Source organism: Lampetra planeri, chromosome 27 (assembly GCF_965212315.1).
Source record: "Lampetra planeri chromosome 27, kcLamPlan1.2.h2, whole genome shotgun sequence".
Lineage (NCBI taxonomy): Eukaryota > Metazoa > Chordata > Hyperoartia > Petromyzontiformes > Petromyzontidae > Lampetra > Lampetra planeri.
Window position 1 is genome coordinate 6,287,572 of NC_136133.1, and position 25,797 is coordinate 6,313,368.

Below are 25,797 nucleotides of genomic sequence, written 5' to 3' on the forward strand. Positions count from 1 at the left end.
GGGCTATGGGTTTAGGCTTCAGTCGCTTGGGCTTTGTGAGACGGAGAGGGATCCCCGTGGCTTCTGGGTGAGCACGTCCCTGTGTCGGTAAGTACGTTGAACCTCTTTCGCACCGTACGTAGCAGCCAAACCGTGCTAGTCGGAGGCGCGGGGGAAGGACGACGACACCAACAACAACACCAACACTGGACACACAGGGGAAGGGGGATCTCAAGGCGACGGCTTCTCGTCGCAGGCGGCGTGAGACCACGGGGCGGCTGTGGGGAGGGTGGCCCGGATTGCACTCACGCTGCCGTCAGCTCCTGCAGTCTGCTGCCCACTTCCTCTCACCCCTCCCCCCACCACAACCCCCAACCACCCCCCACCCTACCACCCCCCACCCACGCTGCCCCCCATCACCCCCCCCACCCTACCCCCCATCACCCTTAACCCCTCCCCCCTACCACCCCTAACCCCCCCACCCTACCCCCCACCACCCCTAACCCCCCCCCACCCTACCCCCCACCACCATACCTAACCGCCCCACCCACTACCCCTAACCCCCCACCCTACCCCCACCCACCCCCACCCCCCCTAACCCCCCACACCACCCCTAACCCCCCACCCTCCCCCCCACCCTACCCCCACCCCCTCACCCCCCACCCCTAACCCCCCCACCCCCGACCCCCCCTCACCTTACCCCCACCGCATCTAACCCCCCCACCCCCCACCCCCCGTACCTGCAGCGCTCCATGCAGCTGCGTGAGTGGGTGTGGGCTGGCGAGCGCCGTCCACGAGGGGGCGCCACTGCCGCAGCTGTAGGAGGAGGAGTGGGGGTGGGGGGCCAGGCCCCAGGCGGGCTCCCCCAGGAAGGCCGAGACCCCCGGGTACAGTGGACCCTCCACCCCCCACCCCCGACAGTGACGTCACGGGGGTGTCGCTCACTGGTGAGAGGGGAGGGGCAGAGGGGGAGGAGGTCACCCACACGACCACGTGGCACCACCGAGCAATGGCGGAGCCAGGGTTTTCAGGTAGGGGGGGGAGGGGGCAAACCCCCTCCAGCAAGCAAGGGGCCGTCCATAAATGACGTCACGCGATTTTGTAGATTTTTGACCCCCCCCCCCCCTTCGTCACACGGCGTCACAAAAAGTCAGACCCCCCCCCCCGCCTCAAATATGACGTCACAAAACTCTGCCCCATCCCCCCCCTAAAAAAAAAACATTCTTCAAGTCGCTTTAAACTATTGTCATTGTAGTGCGCGTTTAATGTGGCGCTGCACTCTGATGTTGTCGGAGAAAACATTTATTAAAAAGTCTATTTAGTTAAGCGGAACGTGTTGTCTCTGACATTTGTGACGATGTGTGACGAGGAGGGGGGGAGGTTTGAGAAATGTGACGTCACATCAAAATGCGCAACTTTAAATAAATATAGACAACACGTTCTACTTAATTAAATAGACTTTTTTTTACATCTGCAGAATATGAAGAACCAGTGGCATCTACATCTGCAGAACGCGAAGAACCAGTGGCGTCTATATATGCAGAACGTGAAGAACCAGTGGCATCTACACCTGCAGAACGCGAAAAACCAGTGGCGTCTACATCTGCAGAACGCGAAGAACCAGTGGCATCTATATCTGCAGAACGCAAAAAATCAATGGCATCTACATCTGCAGAACGTGAAGAACCAGTGGCATCTACATCTGCAGAACATGAAGAACCATTGGTATCTACATCTGCAGAACCTGAAGAACCAGTGGCATCTACATCTGCAGAACATGAAGAACCATTGGCATCTGCATCTGCAGAACTCGAAGAACCAGTGGCATCTACATATGCAGAACGCGAAGAACCAGTGTCATCTACATCTGCAGAACATGAAAACTCATTGGCATCTACATCTGCAGAACGCAAAGAACCAGTGGCATCTACATCTGCAAAACATGAAGAACCAGTGGCATCTACATCTGCAGAATGCGAAGAACCAGTGGCATCTACATCTGTAGAATGCGAAGAACCAGTGGCATCTACATCTGTAGAACGCGAAGAACCAGTGGCATCTACATCTGTAGAACGCGAAGAACCAGTGGCATCTACATCTGTAGAATGCGAAGAACCAGTGGCATCTACATCTGTAGAATGCGAAGAACCAGTGGCATCTACATCTGTAGAATGCGAAGAACCAGTGGCATCTACATCTGCAGAATGCGAAGAACCAGTGGCATCTACATCTGTAGAATGCGAAGAACCAGTGGCATCTACATCTGTAGAATGCGAAGAACCAGTGGCATCTACATCTGCAGAATGCGAAGAACCAGTGGCGTCTACATCTGCAGAACGTGAAGAACCAGTGGCATCTACATCCACAGGAGATTATACAACTTGTAAAGCCATTCCCCGTGTTTAGTGTACACGCCGTACAACATGTTTGGAATAGGCAGGAGTAAAGTTGGACGAACAAATCGACTTACGAACAGACCTCTGGAACCCAACTCATTCGTAAGTAGAGGAGTGCCTGTACTATCAGTTTAGTTTGTATTGTTTTGTTGTTGGAAATTGTTGACCCCCGTGCCCCATACTGGACAACCCGTGAATCAAAGAGCTTTATAGTTCATCGGATTACTCCTTCAGTCGTCAAAATAATCATTCTGACTCTGACACTGATGATTAAAATGTCACCGTGCCCAGCACCAGCCCAGTCAGGCGCACGGCTTGACCGGACCGTGAGCACCGTCGCTGTCACTTTGCAACCAAACACAACTCGGATGGTTGCCAGTCAAGATTGTGATCCTGATTCTACGTCGCGGGAGGGTGGGATGCGTTCCTGGAAGGTGCAACGACGGATATCGAAACGACGTCGATCAAATATGGAAAAACGACGTTAATCAAATATCATCGATATGACATTAATCAAATATCATCGAAACGACGTTGATCAAATATCACCGAGATGACATTAATCAAGTATTATCGAAACGATGTTAATCAAATATCATCGAGATGACATTAATCAAATATAATCGAAACAACGTTAATCAAATATCATCGATATGACATTAATCAATATCATCGAAACGACGTTAATCCAATATCATCGAGATGACATTAATCAATATCATCGAAACGACGTTAATCCAATATCATCGAGATGACATTAATCAAATATCATCGAAACGATGTTAATCAAATATCATCGAGATGACATTAATCAAATATAATCGAAACAACGTTAATCAAATATCATCGATATGACATTAATCAATATCATCGAAACGACGTTAATCCAATATCATCGAGATGACATTAATCAATATCATCGAAACGACGTTAATCCAATATCATCGAGATGACATTAATCAAATATCATCGAAACGATGTTAATCAAATATCATCGAAGCGACGTTAATCAAATATCATCGAAACGACGTTAATCCAATATCATCGAGATGACATTAATCAAATATCATCGAAACGACGTTAATCAAATATCATCGAAACGACGATCATTATCACGTGGTAGTGGGTGGTGGAGGCGAAGGCTGAGAGGCGATGGGCTACGAGAGAGAGAGAGGTGGGTGGGGGGGTGGCGATGAAGCTGCGAGCGGCGTGAGTGACGCGGGGTCGAGGCGACGCAAGTGCGGTGACGACGCAGTCGCGACACGACGCGAGAAGGGGCCGTGCACGTCACAATCGCGCCGCTCCTGTACCGGTAACTGTCCGTACCCGTATTCTTAGTTTTTTTCGGTAAAGTCACGTAGGTAAAACATTAAAATTAATAAAAGTAAAATAAAAATGAAATAAAAATCACGACGTTTCGGAGGCAACACAAGCTTCCGTCTTCAGGTGGAACCGTCACAGCACGATTGCTGTACCCACTTGCTATCAGCACGAGCGGGTCACACTCTTGCACGCACACACTCAACCCATGTCGCATCGTGCGTAGCCAAGCCGCGTGCGGTGGTCTCTCTCTGTGTCTCTCGGTGTGTCTCTGTGTGTCTCTCTCTGTCTCTCTGTGTGTGTCTCTCTGTCTCTCTGTGTGTGTGTCTCTGTGTCTCTCGGTGTGTCTCTGTGTGTCTCTCTCTGTCTCTCTGTGTGTGTCTCTGTCTCTCTGTGTGTGTGTCTCTGTGTCTCTCTGTCTCTCTGTGTGTTTCTCTCTGTCTCTCTCTGTGTCTCTCTGTCTCTCTGTGTGTGTCTCTGCCTCTCTGTGTGTCTCTCTCTCGCCATCTTCGCCTGTGCTCAGGCGAAGATGGCTGCGTACAGAACGAGGAAAAAGATGCTGGAAGGATAACACTGACGGCTGCCTCTGTGCCTCCGGTGTCCAGGGGGCCTGTGTGGTACCACATCAACGGATCAGCTCTGCCAGCACCACTATCCCCTCGCCACCCCCCCCGACACGAACGCGTAATTCGAGCGGGTGTGTGGGAGGCACGCGAGAGGCAACTCATGAACGACCACCGCGTCTGCACAGCGGCGCCGCGCGAGTAATAGGGCGAGTTAAGAAGACCCGTTCGCACGCGGTGTCTTCACGTAGCGTACGATAGCACTCAGCGATGGAACGCGCGAATATGATCGTCAACCCGTCCGTCGTGCCCGTTGCCGCGTGCGCAGCGGATGAAAGCCGACCCAACGGGAGGTGGGGAGGGACGCGTGCACATTCACACGTCTAATTGTTAGCGCGAGCCGTGGTGTACGTGGGGGGGGGGGGGGGAGTGTGTGTGGGGTAACTCCAGGTGGTGGGGAGCCAGCCACTGGCCGTGTCCCACAGAGAGAACGCTGTTGGCACGGGGAGGCCGGTCACTCGATCGGCGGCAACCAATCTGCTCAAGACGCGGCTCTGGCTGGAGCACGCCATGTACCACACACATGTCGGTGATGTGCGCGTCTTCTTCGAACGCTGGGGAGCCGGACAAGCCCCTCTCTGTAGCAGCGTGGACGGCACCCTCGTGGTGTTCACCTTCTGAAGCGCTCGCTCGTCGCCGTGGCGTGCGCGATGACCACCACCACCACCACGTGGCTTTTCTTTCGTGTTGTGCGCGGCGCATTTAGCGCCACCGCAGCGCGTGGTTTTACGGCGTTTATACTCTTAGGTTTTTTCGGTAAAAGTCAAAAGAAATAAATAAAAATAATATAAATAAAATAATATACTATTTTATTTATATATTATTTTATTTCCATTCTTATTTCTATTATTCTTTATTTTTACCTACGTGAATTTACCGAAAAAACCTAGGAGTATATGAATCCTTGCAGTCACGAAAGCTTCAAATCTAGAATTTACAGCGTTAGTTTATTTGTTTGTGTTGCTGGTGACTTTGTGTTTTTCGTATCGGAATCGCCTCCAGTGCTGTTGCTGCTGGCGGCAATAAAAGTTGTTTTAAAAGTCAAAAGTCTCCGTCTGTCTCTGGGTCTCTCTCTCTCTGTCTGTCTCTCTTCTCAGAAGCGACCCTGGCTGGCCACGCGCGTTGGTGACGACTCAACGCGGTGGCTTATCGCCACGTGGGGAATCCGATATCAGTCAAATGTAAGATTCATATCGGACGGGAAGGAAGCTTCAGACCACCCACACCCATCCACCCCGCCCCTCTCCTGTTGAGACATTTTGGGGAAACTCAAATCGCGAATCCGGATGTCCGTTATGTGTTTTCTCTCTCTGTGTGTGTCTCACACACACACAGAGGCGTCGATGTTATACAAGGCCTGGGGACATTTGACGCAATTGCAAAATAACGCGGGCGAGATTATTATCCGCAGATGGCTGCCCCAAAGCCCTCCCTCTTGCCCCCCCCCTTCACCCCCCCTTCACCCCCCCCCTTCACTCCCCCCCTTCACCCCCCCCCCCTTCACTCCCCCCCCCCTTCACTCCCGCTTGTGCCAGGCCATGTGCACCTTGAGGCCACGTGAAGTGTCGAACGCCCGCTGGCAGGAGGTCACGGGGCAGACCCAGCAGGTGCCACGGGTCGACTGACTGAGACGACCGAGATGACTGGCTGATGCACCACCTGTGCCCCCTACTTTGCCAACTTGCTGTGCTTTAGACACCCGGCGCTCCGCTCGTTGTTGTGAGCGTCGCTCCTCGCCCTTCCGTTGTTGTTGGAGGGCGACTGCCTCCAACTGCCCAGCAGCGTCCTTCACGAGCCAGGCAAAGCCCCACTGAGATTTGTAGCTCGTTTTCAGAAGCGACCTGGCCACGGACGATGGCTCAACGAAGTGACTTCCTGTCACGTGGACCATTTACAACAGCCAAATGCTCTAAACGCGTGATGTTGATTCTAAATGTGGAAGGGAAAACCAGAGGACCCGGAGACAACTCCACGCGATCACGGGCGGAGAGAGAGACACGCAAACTCCAAATATACAGCAGCAGGCGTCAAGGTCGGAATCGAACCCACGACCTCCTGTACACCAGGCGAGGTAGTTAACATATCCTAGCCACCGTGATGATGATGATGAGAGAGACGCAAACTACAAATATACGGCAGCAGGCGTCAGGGTCGGGATCGAACCCACGGCCTCCTGCATACCAGGCGAGGTAGTCAACATCTCCTAGCCACCGTGATGATGATGAGAGAGACGTAAACTCAAAATATACAGCAGCAGGCGTCAGGGTCGGAATCGAACCCACGACCTCCTGTACACCAGGCGAGGTAGTTAACATCTCCTAGCCACCGTGATGGTGATGATGATGAGAGACACGCAAACTCCAAATATACGGTAGCAGGCGTCAGGGTCGGGATCGAACCCACGACCTCTTGTACACCAGGCGAGGTAGTTAACATCTCCTAGCCACCGTGATGATGATGAGAGACACGCAAACTCCATATACAGCAGCAGGCGTCAGACTCGGGATCGAACCCACGACCTCTTGTACACCAGGCGATGTAGTTAACATCTCCTAGCCACCGTGATGATGATGAGAGACACGCAAACTCCATATACAGCAGCAGGCGTCAGACTCGGGATCGAACCCACGACCTCCTGCATACCAGGCGAGGTAGTCAACATCTCCTAGCCACCCTGACACTCCAAGGGCGAGCCACGTGCGACGGGATCGCAGCTGCGGTGTGAGCACGTGACAGGCACGTGACAGGCACGGTGGTGTTGAGATGATGACGGTGGTCGTAGTGGTGGTCATGATGGTGGTGGTCCTGATGATGGTGGTGGTGCTGATCATGATGGTGCTGATAGTGCTGGTGGTGGTGCTGATGATGGTGGTATTGATGATGATGGTGGTGCTGCTGCTGGTGCTGATGATGGTGGTGTTGATGGTGGTGGTGTTGATGATGATGGTGCTGATGGTGCTGGTGTTGATATTGATGGTGGTGTTGTTGATGATGATGGTGGTGGTGGTGCTGATGGTGATGGTGGTGGTGCTGATGACGGTGATGGTGCTGATGATGGTGTTGATGATGGTGTTGATGATGGTGATGGTGGTGCTACTGGTGCTGATGATGGTGTTGATGATGGTGTTGATGATGATGATGGTGGTGCTACTGGTGCTGATAATGGTGTTGATGATGATGGTGGTGGTGCTGATGATGATGGTGGTGGTGCTGATGATGGTGGTGGTGCTGCTGATGATGGTGCTGATGATGGTGTTGATGATGATGGTGGTGGTGCTGATGATGGTGGTGGTGCTGCTGATGATGGTGCTGATGATGGTGTTGATGATGATGGTGGTGCTGATGATGATGGTGGTGCTGATGATGGTGGTGCTGATGGTGGTGCTGATGACGGTGATGGTGCTGATGATGGTGTTGATGATGGTGTTGATGATGGTGCTGGTGGTGGTGGTGTTGATGATGGTGTTGATGGTGGTGATGGTGCTGATGATGGTGTTGATGGTGCTGGTGGTGGTGGTGGTGTTGATGATGGTGCTGATGGTGCTGGTGGTGGTGGTGTTGATGATGGTGTTGATGGTGGTGATGGTGCTGATGATGGTGTTTATGATGGTGTTGATGATGATGATGGTGGTGCTAATGGTGCTGGTGGTGGTGGTGGTGTTGATGATGGTGTTGATGATGGTGCTGGTGGTGGTGGTGGTGTTGATGATGGTGTTGATGATGGTGTTGATGGTGGTGATGGTGCTGGTGGTGGTGTTGATGATAATCCTACCGCTGCCGTATAAATCCACCTCGTCCGAAAATCTCTGCAGTTCAAAGTCTGTATCCAGGCCCACCAGCTGCGTGAGACAAAAGACACGCACAGAGACATCGACACAGACACACAGCGTGAATACGTGGTAGATACACGCACAGAGACATCGACACAGACACACAGCGTGGACACGTGGTGGATGCACACACAAAGACACAGACACACAGCGTGGATACGTGGTAGATACACACACAGAGACACAGACACAGCGTGGATACGTGGTGGATACACGCACAGAGACATCGACACAGACACACAGCGTGGACACGTGGTGGATGCACACACAGAGACACAGACACACAGCGTGAATACGTGGTGGATGCACACACAGAGACATCGACACAGACACACAGCGTGGACACGTGGTGGATACACACACAGAGACACAGACACAGACACACAGCGTGGACACGTGGTGGATACACACGCAGAGACACAGACACAAACACACAGCGTGAATACGTGGTGGATGCACACACAAAGACACAGACACACAGCGTGGATACGTGGTAGATACACACACAGAGACACAGACACAGCGTGGATACGTGGTGGATACACGCACAGAGACATCGACACAGACACACAGCGTGAATACGTGGTGGATGCACACACACAGACACAGACACACAGCGTGAATACGTGGTGGATACACACACAGAGACACAGACACAGACACACAGCGTGGACACGTGGTGGATACACACGCAGAGACACAGACACAAACACACAGCGTGAATACGTGGTGGATGCACACACAGAGACACAGACACAAACACACAGCGTGGATACGTGGTGGATGCACACACAGAGACATCGACAAAGACACAGCGTGGATACGTGGTGGATACACACACAGAGACACAGACACAAACACACAGCGTGGATACGTGGTGGATACACACGCAGAGACATCGACACAGACACACAGCGTGGATACGCGGTGGATGCACACACAGAGACATCGACACAGACACACAGCGTGAATACGTGGCGGCTGCACACACAGAGACACAGACATACAGCGTGGATACGTGGCGGCTGCACACACAGAGACATCGACACAGACACACAGCGTGAATACGTGGTGGATGCACACACAGAGACATCGACACAGACACACAGCGTGGATACGTGGTGGATACACACACAGAGACACAGACATAGACACACAGCGTGGACACGTGGTGGATGCACACACAGAGACACAGACACACAGCGTGGACACGTGGTGGATACACACACAGAGACATCGACACAGACACACAGCGTGGATACGTGGTGGATGCACACACAGAGACATCGACACAGACACACAGCGTGGATACGTGGTGGATGCACACACAGAGACACAGACACACAGCGTGGATACGTGGCGGCTGCACACACAGAGACATCGACACAGAGACACAGCGTGGATACGTGGCGGCTGCACACACAGAGACACAGACACAGCGTGGATACGTGGCGGCTGCACACACAGAGACACAGACACAGCATGGCCACTGATGATGAACTGACGTGCGTTGCTTTAGCTCAGGGGTGTCCAAACTTTTTGCAAAGAGGGCTACATTTGATGAAGTGAGGATGCCCGGGGGCCAATAGTTCCTTTTGACATTGTTTTAACCACAAAAGTTACGTGGAAATACACACTGTTATAAAACAATTTTCATTGTCACAATTACCTTTATTTTTCAAATGACAATGTAGCCAAATATAAGCCACTCAGGCAGACGGGAACAACTCTAAAAAACGGAATTCTGCCTTTCATTCAGTCAGATAACATTGAACAAACTGTATAGGACACCTTAAATTTCCATGAGTTTTATGATGTATGTATTCTGACAGAGCTGGCGAGCCACAACTAACACATTATAAGACCGAAGCTGCGGGCCGTATGAAATCTGCCCGCGGGCCGTGATTGACCCGCGGGCCGGACTTTGGACATGCCTGCTTTAGCTCATCATGATCACACGCGCCCGCGTGTGCGTGTGTAGATATATTCGTACCCATCGCGTGGTCACGATTTCAAAGTTTCACGGCTGGACAAATCAAAAACGAACTCAACGAGTTCGTCAAAAAATTATAACACCCACCAACGTCGCTTCAATAAAGGTGGGGGTAATACTTTAGCTGCGCGTATATCGTCACGATAAAAAATAGGCGACGTTTCGAGCAATGGACCTAGCTTCTTCGTTGTTCATAACGCATGGAACGTGAAGAAAAACCGCGCGTGTCTCGCTCTTCGGAGGGACTTGGGTGACGTTTCGAGCAATGGACCTCGCTTCTTGTACTAGTGGTGAGTGTAGTGGTGAGTGTAGTGGTGAGTGTACTCGTGGTGAGTGTAGTGGTGAGTGTACTAGTGGTGAGTGTACTCGTGGTGAGTGTAGTGGTGAGTGTAGTGGTGAGTGTACTAGTGGTGAGTGTAATGGTGAGTGTACTAGTGGTGAGTGTACTAGTGGTGAGTGTAATGGTGGTGAGTGTAATGGTGAGTGTAGTGGTTAGTGTACTAGTGGTGAGTGTACTAGTGGTGAGTGTAGTGGTGAGTCTACTAGTGGTGAGTGTAGTGGTGAGTGTAGTGGTGAGTGTACTAGTGGTGAGTGTACTAGTGGTGAGTGTAGTGGTGAGTGTAGTGGTGAGTGTACTAGTGGTGAGTGTAGTGGTGAGTGTAGTGGTGAGTGTACTAGTGAGTGTAGTGGTGAGTGTAGTGGTGAGTGTACTAGTGGTGAGTGTACTAGTGGTGAGTGTAGTGGTAAGTGTACTAGTGGTGAGTGTACTCGTGGTGAGTGTAGTGGTGAGTGTACTAGTGGTGAGTGTACTAGTGGTGAGTGTAGTGGTGAGTGTACTAGTGGTGAGTGTAGTGGTGAGTGTACTCGTGGTGAGTGTAGTGATGAGTGTACTAGTGGTGAGTGTACTCGTGGTGAGTGTAGTGGTGAGTGTACTAGTGGTGAGTGTACTAGTGGTGAGTGTAGTGGTGAGTGTAGTGGTGAGTGTACTAGTGGTGAGTGTAGTGGTGAGTGTAGTGGTGAGTGTACTAGTGAGTGTACTAGTGGTGAGTGTACTAGTGAGTGTACTAGTGGTGAGTGTAGTGGTGAGTGTACTAGTGGTGAGTGTACTAGTGATGGTACTAGTGGTGAGTGTAGTAGTGAGTGTACTAGTGGTGAGTGTACTAGTGGTGAGTGTACTAGTGGTGAGTGTAGTGGTGAGTGTACTAGTGGTGAGTGTACTAGTGGTGAGTGTACTAGTGGTGAGTGTAGTGGTGAGTGTACTAGTGGTGAGTGTACTAGTGAGTGTACTAGTGGTGAGTGTACTAGTGGTGAGTGTAGTGGAGATGCGACGTTGCACGAGGCAGCACAGACACCGATGCTGCTGCCAGCGCCATGTGGTTGTGGGTGGCTGTGGCGACGCATATCGGGTCGGAACGCTGTGATATTGTTCGTGAAGTGACGACGTAGTTGCGGAACGACGTAAAATGGGGGGCCACGTGAACCAGGGTCTGACACTGCAACGGGACGAGCTTTCAGCCTTCGCGTTAAAAAACACAGAAAGCGACGATTGACCCATTACGTACAGCACCGTGCGTCAACTCAAATCACAACGACGTCACCCAATGGCTATGAAGATAATATCCCACACACACATATGGTGTAATTATTATGTATGTGTACCTATATGTGTGTGTACCGTATATACGTACCCTATATATGTGTTGTGTGTATCCTATTAATGTGTGTACCCTACATATATGTGTGTGGTGTGCCCTACATTTTTGTGTGGTGTTTACCCTATATATGTGTATACGAATCGTTGTTAACGTACGCGTTGTTAAAGTACGCGTTGTTAAAGTACGCGTTGTTAAAGTGCGCGTTGTTAAAGTGCGCGTTGTTAAAGTGCGCGTTGTTAAAGTACGTGTTGTTAAAGTACGTGTTGTTAAAGTGCGCGTTGTTAAAGTGCGCGTTGTTAAAGTGCGCGTTGTTAAAGTACGTGTTGTTAAAGTACGTGTTGTTAAAGTGCGCGTTGTTAAAGTGCGCGTTGTTAAAGTGCGCGTTGTTAAAGTGCGCGTTGTTAAAGTACGCGTTGTTAAAGTACGTGTTGTTAAAGTGCGCGTTGTTAAAGTACGCGTTGTTAAAGTGCGCGTTGTTAAAGTGCGCGTTGTTAAAGTATGCATTGTTAAAGTACACGTTGCTAAAGTACGTGTTGTTAAAGTACGTGTTGTTAAAGTGCGCGTTGTTAAAGTGCGCGTTGTTAAAGTGCGCGTTGTTAAAGTACGCGTTGTTAAAGTACGCGTTGTTAAAGTACGTGTTATTAAAGTACGTGTTGTTAAAGTACACGTTGTTAAAGTACGTGTTGTTAAAGTACGTGTTGTTAAAGTACGTGTTGTTAAAGTGCGCGTTGTTAAAGTACACGTTGTTAAAGTACGTGTTGTTAAAGTACACGTTGTTAAAGTACGCGTTGTTAAAGTACGTGTTGTTAAAGTATGCGTTGTTAAAGTACACGTTGTTAAAGTACGTGTTGTAAAAGTACGCGTTGTTAAAGTATACGTTGTTAAAGTACGTGTTGTTAAAGTACACGTTGTTAAAGTACGCGTTGTTAAAGTACACGTTGTTAAAGTATGTGTTGTTAAAGTACACGTTGTTAAAGTACGCGTTGTTAAAGTATACGTTGTTAAAGTATGTGTTGTTAAAGTACACGTTGTTAAAGTACGCGTTGTTAAAGTATGTGTTGTTAAAGTACACGTTGTTAAAGTATGTGTTGTTAAAGTACACGTTGTTAAAGTACACGTTGTTAAAGTATGTGTTGTTAAAGTACACGTTGTTAAAGTACGCGTTGTTAAAGTACACGTTGTTAAAGTACGCGTTGTTAAAGTACGCGTTGTTAAAGTACGCATTGTTAAAGTACGTGTTGTTAAAGTACGTGTTGTTAAAGTACGTGTTGTTAAAGTACGCGTTGTTAAAGTACGTGTTGTTAAAGTACACGTTGTTAAAGTAAGCATTGTTAAAGTACGTGTTGTTAAAGTACGTGTTGTTAAAGTACACGTTGTTAAAGTACGTGTTGTTAAAGTGCGCGTTGTTAAAGTACGCGTTGTTAAAGTGCGCGTTGTTAAAGTGCGCGTTGTTAAAGTGCGCGTTGTTAAAGTACGTGTTGTTAAAGTGCGCGTTGTTAAAGTACGCGTTGTTAAAGTACGTGTTGTTAAAGTACGTGTTGTTAAAGTACACGTTGTTAAAGTACGTGTTGTTAAAGTACGTGTTGTTAAAGTACGTGTTGTTAAAGTGCGCGTTGTTAAAGTACACGTTGTTAAAGTACGTGTTGTTAAAGTACACGTTGTTAAAGTACGCGTTGTTAAAGTACGTGTTGTTAAAGTATGCGTTGTTAAAGTACACGTTGTTAAAGTACGTGTTGTTAAAGTACGCGTTGTTAAAGTATACGTTGTTAAAGTACGTGTTGTTAAAGTACACGTTGTTAAAGTACGCGTTGTTAAAGTACACGTTGTTAAAGTATGTGTTGTTAAAGTACACGTTGTTAAAGTACGCGTTGTTAAAGTATACGTTGTTAAAGTATGTGTTGTTAAAGTACACGTTGTTAAAGTACGCGTTGTTAAAGTACACGTTGTTAAAGTACGCGTTGTTAAAGTACGCGTTGTTAAAGTACGCATTGTTAAAGTACGTGTTGTTAAAGTACGTGTTGTTAAAGTACGTGTTGTTAAAGTACGCGTTGTTAAAGTACGTGTTGTTAAAGTACACGTTGTTAAAGTAAGCATTGTTAAAGTACGTGTTGTTAAAGTACGTGTTGTTAAAGTACACGTTGTTAAAGTACGTGTTGTTAAAGTACGCGTTGTTAAAGTACGCGTTGTTAAAGTACGCGTTGTTAAAGTACGCGTTGTTAAAGTACGTGTTGTTAAAGTACACGTTGTTAAAGTACACGTTAAAGTACGCGTTGTTAAAGTACACGTTGTTAAAGTACGTGTTGTTAAAGTACACGTTGTTAAAGTACGTGTTGTTAAAGTACGCGTTGTTAAAGTACGCGTTGTTAAAGTACGCGTTGTTAAAGTACGCGTTGTTAAAGTACGTGTTGTTAAAGTACACGTTGTTAAAGTAAGCATTGTTAAAGTACGTGTTGTTAAAGTACGTGTTGTTAAAGTACACGTTGTTAAAGTACGTGTTGTTAAAGTACGCGTTGTTAAAGTACGCGTTGTTAAAGTACGCGTTGTTAAAGTACGCGTTGTTAAAGTACGTGTTGTTAAAGTACACGTTGTTAAAGTACACGTTAAAGTACGCGTTGTTAAAGTACACGTTGTTAAAGTACGTGTTGTTAAAGTACACGTTGTTAAAGTACGTGTTGTTAAAGTACGCGTTGTTAAAGTACGCGTTGTTAAAGTACGCGTTGTTAAAGTACGCGTTGTTAAAGTACGCGTTGTTAAAGTACGCGTTGTTAAAGTACGTGTTGTTAAAGTACACGTTGTTAAAGTACGTGTTGTTAAAGTACGTGATGTTAAAGTACACGTTGTTAAAGTACGTGTTGTTAAAGTACACGTTGTTAAAGTATGCGTTGTTAAAGTACATGTTGTTAAAGTACACGTTGTTAAAGTACGTGTTGTTAAAGTACACGTTGTTAAAGTACGTGTTGTTAAAGTACGTGATGTTAAAGTACGTGTTGTTAAAGTACGTGTTGTTAAAGTACACATTGTTAAAGTACGTGTTGTTAAAGTAGACGTTGTTAAAGTACGTGTTGTTAAAGTACACGTTGTTAAAGTACGTGTTGTTAAAGTACGTGTTGTTAAAGTACGTGATGTTAAAGTATGCGTTGTTAAAGTACGTGTTGTCAAAGTACGTGTTGTTAAAGTACGCGTTGTTAAAGTACGCGTTGTTAAAGTACACGTTGTTAAAGTACGCGTTGTTAAAGTACGCGTTGTTAAAGTACGCGTTGTTAAAGTACACGTTGTTAAAGTACGCATAGTTAAAGTACACGTTGTTAAAGTACGCGTTGTTAAAGTACACGTTGTTAAAGTACGTGTTGTTAAAGTACACGTTGCTAAAGTACGTGTTGTTAAAGTACACGTTGTTAAAGTACACGCTAAAGTACGCGTTGTTAAAGTACGCGTTGTTAAAGTACTCGTTGTTAAAGTACGCATTGTTAAAGTACACGTTGTTAAAGTACGTGTTGTTAAAGTACGCGTTGTTAAAGTACACGTTGTTAAAGTACGCGTTGTTAAAGTACGTGTTGTTAAAGTACGCATTGTTAAAGTACGTGTTGTTAAAGTACGTGTTGTTAAAGTACGCGTTGGTAAAGTACGTGTTGTTAAAGTACACGTTGTTAAAGTACGTGTTGTTAAAGTACGCGTTGTTAAAGTACGTGTTGTTAAAGTACGTGTTGTTAAAGTACTCGTTGTTAAAGTACGTGTTGTTAAAGTACGTGTTGTTAAAGTACATGTTGTTAAAGTACACGTTGTTAAAGTACGCGTTGTTAAAGTACGCGTTGTTAAAGTACGTGTTGTCAAAGTACACGTTGTTAAAGTACTCGTTGTTAAAGTACGTGTTGTTAAAGTACACGTTGTTAAAGTACGTGTTGTTAAAGTACGCGTTTTTAAAGTACGTGTTGTTAAAGTACGCGTTGTTAAAGTACACGTTGTTAAAGTACGTGTTGTTAAAGTACACGTTGCTAAAGTACGTGTTGTTAAAGTACACGTTGTTAAAGTACACGCTAAAGTACGCGTTGTTAAAGTACGCGTTGTTAAAGTACTCGTTGTTAAAGTACGCATTGTTAAAGTACACGTTGTTAAAGTACGTGTTGTTAAAGTACGCGTTGTTAAAGTACACGTTGTTAAAGTACGCGTTGTTAAAGTACGTGTTGTTAAAGTACGTGTTGTTAAAGTACTCGTTGTTAAAGTACTCGTTGTTAAAGTACGTGTTGTTAAAGTACACGTTGTTAAAGTACGTGTTGTTAAAGTACGCGTTTTTAAATTACGTGTTGTTAAAGTACGTGTTGTTAAAGTACACGTTGTTAAAGTACACGTTGTTAAAGTACGCGTTGTTAAAGTACGCGTTGTTAAAGTACGTGTTGTTAAAGTACGTGTTGTTAAAATACGTGTTGTTAAAGTACGCGTTGTTAAAGTACTCGTTGTTAAAGTACGCGTTGTTAAAGTACGCGTTGTTAAAGTACGCGTTGTTAAAGTACGCTTTGTTAAAGTACGCGTTGTTAAAGTACGTGTTGTTAAAGTACGCGTTGTTAAAGTACATGTTGTTAAAGTACGTGTTGTTAAAGTACGTGTTGTTAAAGTACGTGTTGTTAAAGTAAGTGTTGTTAAAGTACGTGTTGTTAAAGTACTCGTTGTTAAAGTACGTGTTGTTAAAGTACGTGTTGTTAAAGTACGCGCTGTTAAAGTACGCGTTGTTAAAGTACACGTTGTTAAAGTACGTGTTGTTAAAGTACACGTTGTTAAAGTACACGTTGTTAAAGTACGTGTTGTTAAAGTACGTGTTTTTAAAGTACGCATTGTTAAAGTACACGTTGTTAAAGTACGCGTACACGGTACGTTAACGCAGAGCGTCGTCTTCGTCGGGTGTCCTTGCGTCCACCGATAAGTCAAAATAAATACTCCCGGGCTGATCTTATTGATCTTATTGATCGCGAGAGAGATAGATAGGAGGAGGAGGAGGAGAGATCATATCTGCTGGATGCGTGCACACGTGTGGTGCTTGTGTTCGAGTACTTCGTGCGGAGGGACACGTGTCACTACTGCGAGTTTGACGTGCGTGCAAGACAAGTGTTGGTGCGGAGTGGAACTTCTCTTCACGAGCACCCCTGTGAACGACTAATCGCTAGACGACGGGCCTCCATAGGGCCCAGTGTGTAGTGTAGTGTATAGTGTAGTGTATAGTAGTGTATAGTGTAGTGTATAGTAGTGTATAGTAGTGTGTAGTGTAGTGTATAGTAGTGTGTAGTGTATAGTAGTGTAGTGTATAGTGTAGTGTATAGTGTTGTGTATAGTGTAGTGTATAGTGTTGTGTATAGTGTAGTGTATAGTAGTGTATAGTGTAGTGTGTAGTAGTGTATAGTGTAGTGTATAGTAGTGTAGTGTATAGTAGTGTAGTGTATAGTGTAGTGTATAGTGTAGTGTATAGTGTGGTGTATAGTAGTGTATAGTATAGTGTAGTGTATAGTGTAGTGTATAGTAGTGCAGTGTATAGTGTAGTGTATAGTGTAGTGTATAGTAGTGTAGTGTATAGTAGTATATAGTAGTGTATAGTGTAGTGTATAGTGTAGTGTATAGCAGTGTGCAGTGTATAGTAGTGTAGTGTATAGTCGTATATAGTAGTGTATAGTGTAGTGTATAGTAATATATAGTAGTGTATAGTGTAGTGTATAGTAATATATAGTAGTGTATAGTGTAGTGTATAGTAGTGTAGTGTATAGTAGTATATAGTAGCGTATAGTGTAGTGTATAGTAATATATAGTAGTGTATAGTGTAGTGTATAGTGTAGTGTATAGTAGTGTGTAGTGTAGTGTATAGTAGTGTAGTGTATAGTAGTAAATAGTAGTGTATAGTGTAGTGTATAGTGTAGTGTATAGTAGTGCAGTGTATAGTGTAGTGTATAGTAGTGTAGTGTATAGTGTAGTGTATAGTAGTGTAGTGTATAGTAGTGTAGTGTATAGTGTAGTGTATAGTAGTGTAGTGTATAGTAATATAAAGTAGTGTATAGTGTAGTGTATAGTAGTGTAGTGTATAGTAGTGTGTAGTGTATAGTGTTTCGTAGTGTATAGTGTAGTGTATAGTGTAGTGTATAGTAGTGTTGTGTATAGTGTAGTGTATAGTGAAGTGTATAGTAGTGTAGTGTATAGTAGTGTAGAGTATAGTAGTGTAGTGTATAGTAGTGTAGTGTATAGTGTAGTGTATAGTGTTGTGTATAGTGTAGTGTATAGTGAAGTGTATAGTGTAGTGCATAGTAGTGTATAGTGTAGTGTATAGTAGTGTAGAGTATAGTAGTGTAGTGTATAGTAGTGTAGTGTATAGTGTAGTGTATAGTGTTGTGTATAGTGTAGTGTATAGTGAAGTGTATAGTGTAGTGCATAGTGTAGTGTATAGTAGTGTAGTGTAGAGTGAAGTGTATAGTAGTGTATAGTGTAGTGTATAATAGTGTAGTGTATAGTAGTGTAGTGTATAGTAGTGTATAGTGTAGTGTATAGTAGTGTATAGTGTAGTGTATAGTGTTGTGTATAGTGTAGTGTATAGTGTAGTGTATAGTAGTGTAGTATATAGTGTAGTGTATAGTTGTGTAGTGTTTAGTAGTGTATAGTGTAGTATATAGTGTAGTGTATAGTGTAGTGTATAGTAGTGTAGTGTATAGTAGTGTAGTGTATAGTGTAGTATATAGTAGTGTAGTGTATAGTGTAGTGTATAGTGTAGTGTATAGTAGTGTATAGTGTAGTGTATAGTAGTGTAGTGTATAGTGTAGTGTATAGTAGTGTAGTGTATAGTGTAGTGTATAGTGTAGTGTATAGTGTAGTATATAGTAGTGTAGTGTATAGTGTAGTGTATAGTGTAGTGTATAGTAGTGTATAGTCTAGTGTATAATAGTGTAGTGTATAGTAGTGTAGTGTATAGTAGTGTATAGTGTAGTGTATAGTAGTGTATAGTGTAGTGTATAGTGTTGTGTATAGTGTAGTGTATAGTGTAGTGTATAGTAGTGTAGTATATAGTGTAGTGTATAGTTGTGTAGTGTTTAGTAGTGTATAGTGTAGTATATAGTGTAGTGTATAGTGTAGTGTATAGTAGTGTAGTATATAGTAGTGTAGTGTATAGTGTAGTATATAGTAGTGTAGTGTATAGTGTAGTGTATAGTGTAGTGTATAGTAGTGTATAGTGTAGTGTATAGTAGTGTAGTGTATAGTGTAGTATATAGTAGTGTAGTGTATAGTGTAGTGTATAGTGTAGTGTATAGTAGTGTATAGTGTAGTGTATAGTAGTGTAGTGTATAGTGTAGTGTATAGTAGTGTAGTGTATAGTGTAGTGTATAGTGTAGTGTATAGTGTAGTGTATAGTGTAGTGGAGAGTAGTGTAGTGAATAGTAGTGTAGTGTATAGTGTAGTGTATAGTGTAGTGTATAGTAGTGTATAGTGTAGTGTATAGTAGTGTAGTGTATAGTGTAGTGTATAGTAGTGTAGTGTATAGTGTAGTGTATAGTGTTGTGTATAGTGTAGTGTATAGTGTAGTGGAGAGTAGTGTAGTGAATAGTAGTGTAGTGTATAGTGTAGTGTATAGTGTAGTGTATAGTAGTGTAGTGTATAGTGTAGTGTATAGTAGTGTAGTGTATAGTGTAGTGTATAGTGTAGTGTATAGTGTAGTGGAGAGTAGTGTAGTGAATAGTAGTGTAGTGTATAGTGTAGTGTATAGTGTAGTGTATAGTAGTGTAGTGTATAGTGTAGTGGAGAGTAGTGTAGTGAATAGTAGTGTAGTGTATAGTGTAGTGTATAGTGTAGTGTATAGTAGTGTATAGTGTAGTGTATAGTGTAGTGTATAGTGTAGTGTATAGTGTAGTGTATAGTGTAGTGTATAGTAGTGTATAGTGTAGTGTATAGTAGTGTAGTGTATAGTGTAGTGGAGAGTAGTGTAGTGTATAATGTAGTGTATAGTGTAGTGTATAGCAGTGTAGTGCCTCCATAGAGCCCAATGTGTTCGCTTACCGACCATTCCCCTGTTCACGACAGGCTGTCGTAGGTCCAGTGAATATTAATGGAGGCATTGATCAACCGTCTTTCTTTTAATATTACGTGTCTATCATGTTGTTAGTATCTTTGTGTATTAACATCCATTGTTTTAATGTTACAAATTACGTGTTTTCGGGTGAAAAAGTTGCAACTTTCGATCCTGTCCGAACGAATTAAAGCTTTTACGTGTTTCCTATATACACGCTTAGCGACCAAATCCCTTGACGACCGGCGTCTTGGAACCAATCACCGTCGTTAAGAGGGGTTCTACCAGAGACGACCTACACGTATATAGACTCAGTGTGGAGTGGTGGCACAGTGGTTAGCGCTACGCTGCGCTACGAACCCGGCGACCCGAGTTCGATTCCCGCTCACGGCCAACACCCAGTGACGATTATTATCTGAACCGGTCCTGGGCCACCCCTAGGTCGACTCAGCCCCAAATGAGTAGCTGGTGCGGAGCGTAAACATCGCTACTGGGGAGACAAAGGCGGCCGGGCGTGGGGCCACCCACCCCCTCGTGTGCCGTGCCGGTAGCCTTCATAGGTGCTGCTCGCTAACAGCACTTGCCCCAACAGTCTGTTGCATAATTCTAGATTTGAAGCTTTCGTGACAATAAGGATTCACACTCTTAGTTCTTTCGGTAAAGTCACGTAGGTAAAAAATGAAAATAAAATTAATAATTTTTATTTCATTTTTTACCTACGTGACTTTAAAAATGAAATTAAAATTATTAATTTTATTTCATTTTTTACCTTCGTGACTTTAAAAATGAAAATAAAATTAATAATTTTTATTTCATTTTTTACCTTCGTGACTTTAAAAATGCAATTAAAATTATTAATTTTAATTTCATTTTTTACCTTCGTGACTTTAAAAATGAAATTAAAATTATTAATTTTTATTTCATTTTTTACCTTCGTGACTTTAAAAATGCAATTAAAATTATTAATTTTTATTTCATTTTTTACCTTCGTGACTTTAAAAATGAAATTAAAATTATTAATTTTTATTTCATTTTTTACCTTCGTGACTTTAAAAATGCAATTAAAATTATTAATTTTAATTTCATTTTTTACCTTCGTGACTTTAAAAATGAAATTAAAATTATTAATTTTAATTTCATTTTTTACCTTCGTGACTTTAAAAATGAAATTAAAATTATTAATTTTAATTTCATTTTTTACCTTCGTGACTTTAAAAATGAAAATAAAATTAATAATTTTTATTTCATTTTTTACCTTCGTGACTTTACCGAAAGAACTAAGAGTATGAGTCTGTTACAGGCTATAGAGGAAGGGGGATCTTTGTCTTTGTGTAATTGAGTGATCAAAATGAGTGTGAGTGGTTAATTTAGCGTTTGCTACTGAGCAGATGTGGAGAGTGTAGTGTAGTGTAGAGTGTATAGTAGTGTATAGTGTAGTGTATAGTGTAGTGTATAGTAGTGTAGTGTATAGTAGTGTAGTGTATAGTGTAGTGTATAGTAGTGTAGTGTATAGTAGTGTAGTGTATAGTAGTGTAGTGTATAGTGTAGTGTATAGTAGTGTAGTGTATAGTAGTGTAGTGTATAGTAGTGTAGTGTATAGTGTAGTGTATAGTGTAGTGTATAATGTAGTGTATAGTAGTGTATAGTGTAGTAGTGTAGTGTATAGTAGTGTATAGTGTAGTGTATATTAGTGTAGTGTATATTAGTGTAGTGTATAGTAGTGTAGTGTATAGTGTAGTGTATAGTAGTTTATAGTAGTGTATAGTGTAGTGTATAGTGTAGTGTATAGTAGTGTATAATGTAGTGTATAGCAGTGTAGAGTATAGTAGTGTATAGTGTAGTGTATAGTAGTTTAGAGTGCTCGGTATGCGAGTGAGTGGTGTAGATGTGAGGGGTTTTAGTAAATTGCGATGTTTGTAGAGTTGAATTTGAGCGTGTGGTTGAGAGTTCGTTACTGCGAGTGATTCTGTGAGTCAGTGAATGTGAGTGAGTGAATGTGAGTGGCTGGGTGAGTATGAGTGGGTGAGTGTGTGTGAGTGGGTGAGCGGGTGAATGTGAGTGAGTGAACGTGAGTGAGTGGGTGAGTGTGTGAGTAGGTGAGTGGGTGAATGTGAGTGAGTGAACGTGAGTGAGTGGGTGAGTGTGTGAGTGGGTGAGTGGGTGAATGTGAGTGAGTGAACGTGAGTGAGTGGGTGAGTGTGTGAGTGGGTGAATGTGAGTGAGTGAACGTGAGTGAGTGGGTGAGTGTGTGAGTGGGTGAGTGGGTGAATGTGAGTGAGTGAACGTGAGTGAGTGGGTGAGTGTGTGAGTGGGTGAGTAGGTGAATGTGAGTGAGTGAACGTGAGTGAGTTGGTGAGTGTGTGAGTGGGTGAGTGGGCGAATGTGAGTGAGTGAACGTGAGTGAGTGGGTGAGTGTGTGAGTGGGTGAGTGGGTGAATGTGAGTGAGTGAATGAGTGCGGGTTGACTGAGTGGACGTGAGTGGCTGGGTGAGTTGGTGAGTGGGTGAGTGGGTTCATGTGAGTGAGTGAATGTGGGTGACTGAGTGAACGTGAGTGGGTGGGTGAGTGTGAGTGGGTGAGTGAGTGTGAGTGGGTGAGTGGGTGAGTGGGCGAATGTGAGTGAGTGAACGTGAGTGAGTGGGTGAGTGTGAGTGGGTGAGTGAGTGTGAGTGGGTGAGTGGGTGAGTGGGCGAATGTGAGTGAGTGAACGTGAGTGAGTGGGTGAGTGTGTGAGTGGGTGAGTGGGTGAATGTGAGTGAGTGAATGAGTGCGGGTTGACTGAGTGGACGTGAGTGGCTGGGTGAGTTGGTGAGTGGGTGAGTGGGTTCATGTGAGTGAGTGAATGTGGGTGACTGAGTGAACGTGAGTGGGTGGGTGAGTGTGAGTGGGTGAGTGAGTGTGAGTGGGTGAGTGGGTTCATGTGAGTGAGTGAATGTGGGTGACTGAGTGAACGTGAGTGGGTGGGTGAGTGTGAGTGGGTGAGTGAGTGTGTGAGTGTGAGTGGGTGAGTGTGGGTGAGCGCGTCAGTGTGGGTGAGGATGGGTGAGTGTGGGTGAGTGGCTGGGTGAGTGTGAGTGGGTGAGTATGAGTGAGTGAGTGGATGTGGTTGACTGAGTGAGTGTGAGTGGCTGGGTGAGTGTGAGTGTGTGAGTGGGTGAGTGTGGGTGAGTGTGTGAGTGGGTGAGTGGCTGTGTGAGTGGGTGAGTGAGTGCGGGTGAGTGGCTGGGTGAGTGTGAGTGGGTGAGTGGGTGAGTGTGGGTGAGTGTGTGAGTGGGTGAGTGCGTCAGTGTGGGTGAGTGTGTGAGTGAGTGAGTGAGTGAATGTGAGTGTGAGTGTGTGAGTGCGTCAGAGAGAGAGAGTGAGTGTGTGAGTGAGAGTGAGTGAGTGTGAGTGGCTGGGTGAGTGTGAGTGGGAGAGAGTGAGTGTGTGATGAGTGTGTGAGTGTGACTGAGTGAGTGTGAGTGAGTGAGTGCGTCAGAGAGAGAGAGAGAGAGTGCGCGTGTGATGAGTGTGTGAGTGTGACTGAGTGAGTGTGAGTGAGTGCGTCAGAGAGAGAGAGTGAGTGTGTGATGAGTGTGTGAGTGTGACTGAGTGAGTGTGAGTGAGTGCGTCAGAGAGAGAGAGAGTGAGTGTGTGATGAGTGTGTAAGTGTGACTGAGTGAGTGTGAGTGAGTGAGTGCGTCAGAGAGAGAGTGAGTGTGTGATGAGTGTGTGAGTGTGACTGAGTGAGTGTGAGTGAGTGCGTCAGAGAGAGAGAGAGTGCGCGTGTGATGAGTGTGTGAGTGTGACTGAGTGTGAGTGAGTGAGTGCGTCAGAGAGAGAGTGAGTGTGTGATGAGTGTGACTGAGTGAGTGTGAGTGAGTGTGTGAGTGGGTGAGTTTGTCAGTGTGTGAGTGAGTGAGTGAATGTGAGTGAGAGTGAGTGAGTGCGTCAGAGAGAGAGAGAGTGAGTGTGTGAGTGAGTGTGAGTGGCTGGGTGAGTGTGAGTGGGTGAGAGTGAGTGAATGTGAGTGAGTGTGTCACAGAGAGAGAGAGAGTGAGTGTGTGATGAGTGTGTGAGTGTGACTGAGTGAGTGTGAGTGAGTGCGTCAGAGAGAGAGAGAGTGAGTGTATGATGAGTGTGTGAGTGTGTGAGTGTGACTGAGTGAGTGTGAGTGAGTGAGTGCGTCAGAGAGAGAGAGAGAGTGCGTGTGTGATGAGTGTGTGAGTGTGACTGAGTGAGTGTGAGTGAGTGAGTGCGTCAGAGAGAGAGAGTGAGTGTGTGATGAGTGTGACTGAGTGAGTGTGAGTGTGGGTGAGTGTGTGAGTGGGTGAGTGCGTCAGTGTGTGAGTGAGTGAGTGAATGTGAGTGAGAGTGAGTGAGTGCGTCAGAGAGAGAGTGAGTGCGTCAGAGAGAGTGTGAGTGTGTGAGTGAGTGTGAGTGGCTGGGTGAGTGTGAGTGGGTGAGTGTGAGTGAATGTGAGTGAGTGTGTCACAGAGAGAGAGAGTGAGTGTGTGATGAGTGTGTGAGTGTGACTGAGTGAGTGTGAGTGAGTGAGTGCGTCAGAGAGAGAGAGTGAGTGTGTGATGAGTGTGAGTGAGTGTGAGTGGCTGGGTGAGTGTGAGTGGGTGAGTGTGAGTGAATGTGAGTGAGTGTGAGTGAGTGCGTCAGAGAGAGAGAGAGTGCGCGTGTGATGAGTGTGTGAGTGTGACTGAGTGTGAGTGAGTGAGTGAATGTGAGTGAGAGTGAGTGAGTGCGTCAGAGAGAGAGAGAGTGAGTGTGTGAGTGAGTGTGAGTGGCTGGGTGAGTGTGAGTGGGTGAGAGTGAGTGAATGTGAGTGAGTGTGTCACAGAGAGAGAGAGAGTGAGTGTGTGATGAGTGTGTGAGTGTGACTGAGTGAGTGTGAGTGAGTGCGTCAGAGAGAGAGAGAGTGAGTGTATGATGAGTGTGTGAGTGTGACTGAGTGAGTGTGAGTGAGTGAGTGCGTCAGAGAGAGAGAGTGCGTGTGTGATGAGTGTGTGAGTGTGACTGAGTGAGTGTGAGTGAGTGAGTGCGTCAGAGAGAGAGAGTGAGTGTGTGATGAGTGTGTGAGTGTGACTGAGTGAGTGTGAGTGAGTGAGTGCGTCAGAGAGAGAGAGTGAGTGTGTGATGAGTGTGACTGAGTGAGTGTGAGTGTGGGTGAGTGTGTGAGTGGGTGAGTGCGTCAGTGTGTGAGTGAGTGAGTGAGTGAATGTGAGTGAGAGTGAGTGAGTGCGTCAGAGAGAGAGTGAGTGCGTCAGAGAGAGTGTGAGTGTGTGAGTGAGTGTGAGTGGCTGGGTGAGTGTGAGTGGGTGAGTGTGAGTGAATGTGAGTGAGTGTGTCACAGAGAGAGAGTGAGTGTGTGATGAGTGTGTGAGTGTGACTGAGTGAGTGTGAGTGAGTGAGTGCGTCAGAGAGAGAGAGTGAGTGTGTGATGAGTGTGAGTGAGTGTGAGTGGCTGGGTGAGTGTGAGTGGGTGAGTGTGAGTGAATGTGAGTGAGTGTGTCACAGAGAGAGAGAGTGTGTGATGAGTGTGACACTCACACGCGTCAGCTCATGGGCGCTGTACATCTCGCCTCCGTGGACCTCGGGACGCGAACTCCTCACCTCTCTCACTCGCTCACCCCCCCCGCCAACAACTACAGCAACTCACCCTCCACTCACATCAACGACTTCACTCATCTCGCCTCGCCACGTGCTTTATACTGCGCGCCGTCGCTCACGTGACTTCCGATCAGCGCACGCGGGGGGGGGGGGGAGCGGTGGCGCAGCGGTTAGCGCCGCTAACAGCGCTGACGGCGAATTCGAGCAAAGCGAAGAGCCGAGAGTTCCATGCTCTGTGTGAGACCCGGCGTCGTTTGTGCTCGGGTGGTCGTTCGACGCAGCCTTAAACGAGCGCGTGGTGTTGGTTACCCACCTACCCCATCGTGTGCCCGTGGGCTGCCTTAATAGGTGCTCGCTAACAGGACTGGATTAAG

The 25,797-nt window shown here is 45.6% G+C and overlaps 1 protein-coding gene across 1 annotated transcript; it reads right to left on the minus strand.

Moving 5' to 3' along the window:
* Positions 1–210: 210 nt before the first annotated feature.
* Positions 211–25,478, minus strand: LOC144727902 (uncharacterized). The gene is made up of 4 exons (XM_078607039.1): positions 25,364–25,478; positions 8,091–8,157; positions 720–923; positions 211–257 (listed from the first exon to the last, which is right to left on the minus strand). Exons 1-4 carry the CDS (start codon positions 25,388–25,390, stop codon positions 211–213), a joined length of 345 nt encoding a protein of 114 aa, XP_078463165.1. The 5' UTR covers positions 25,391–25,478.
* Positions 25,479–25,797: the final 319 nt, after the last annotated feature.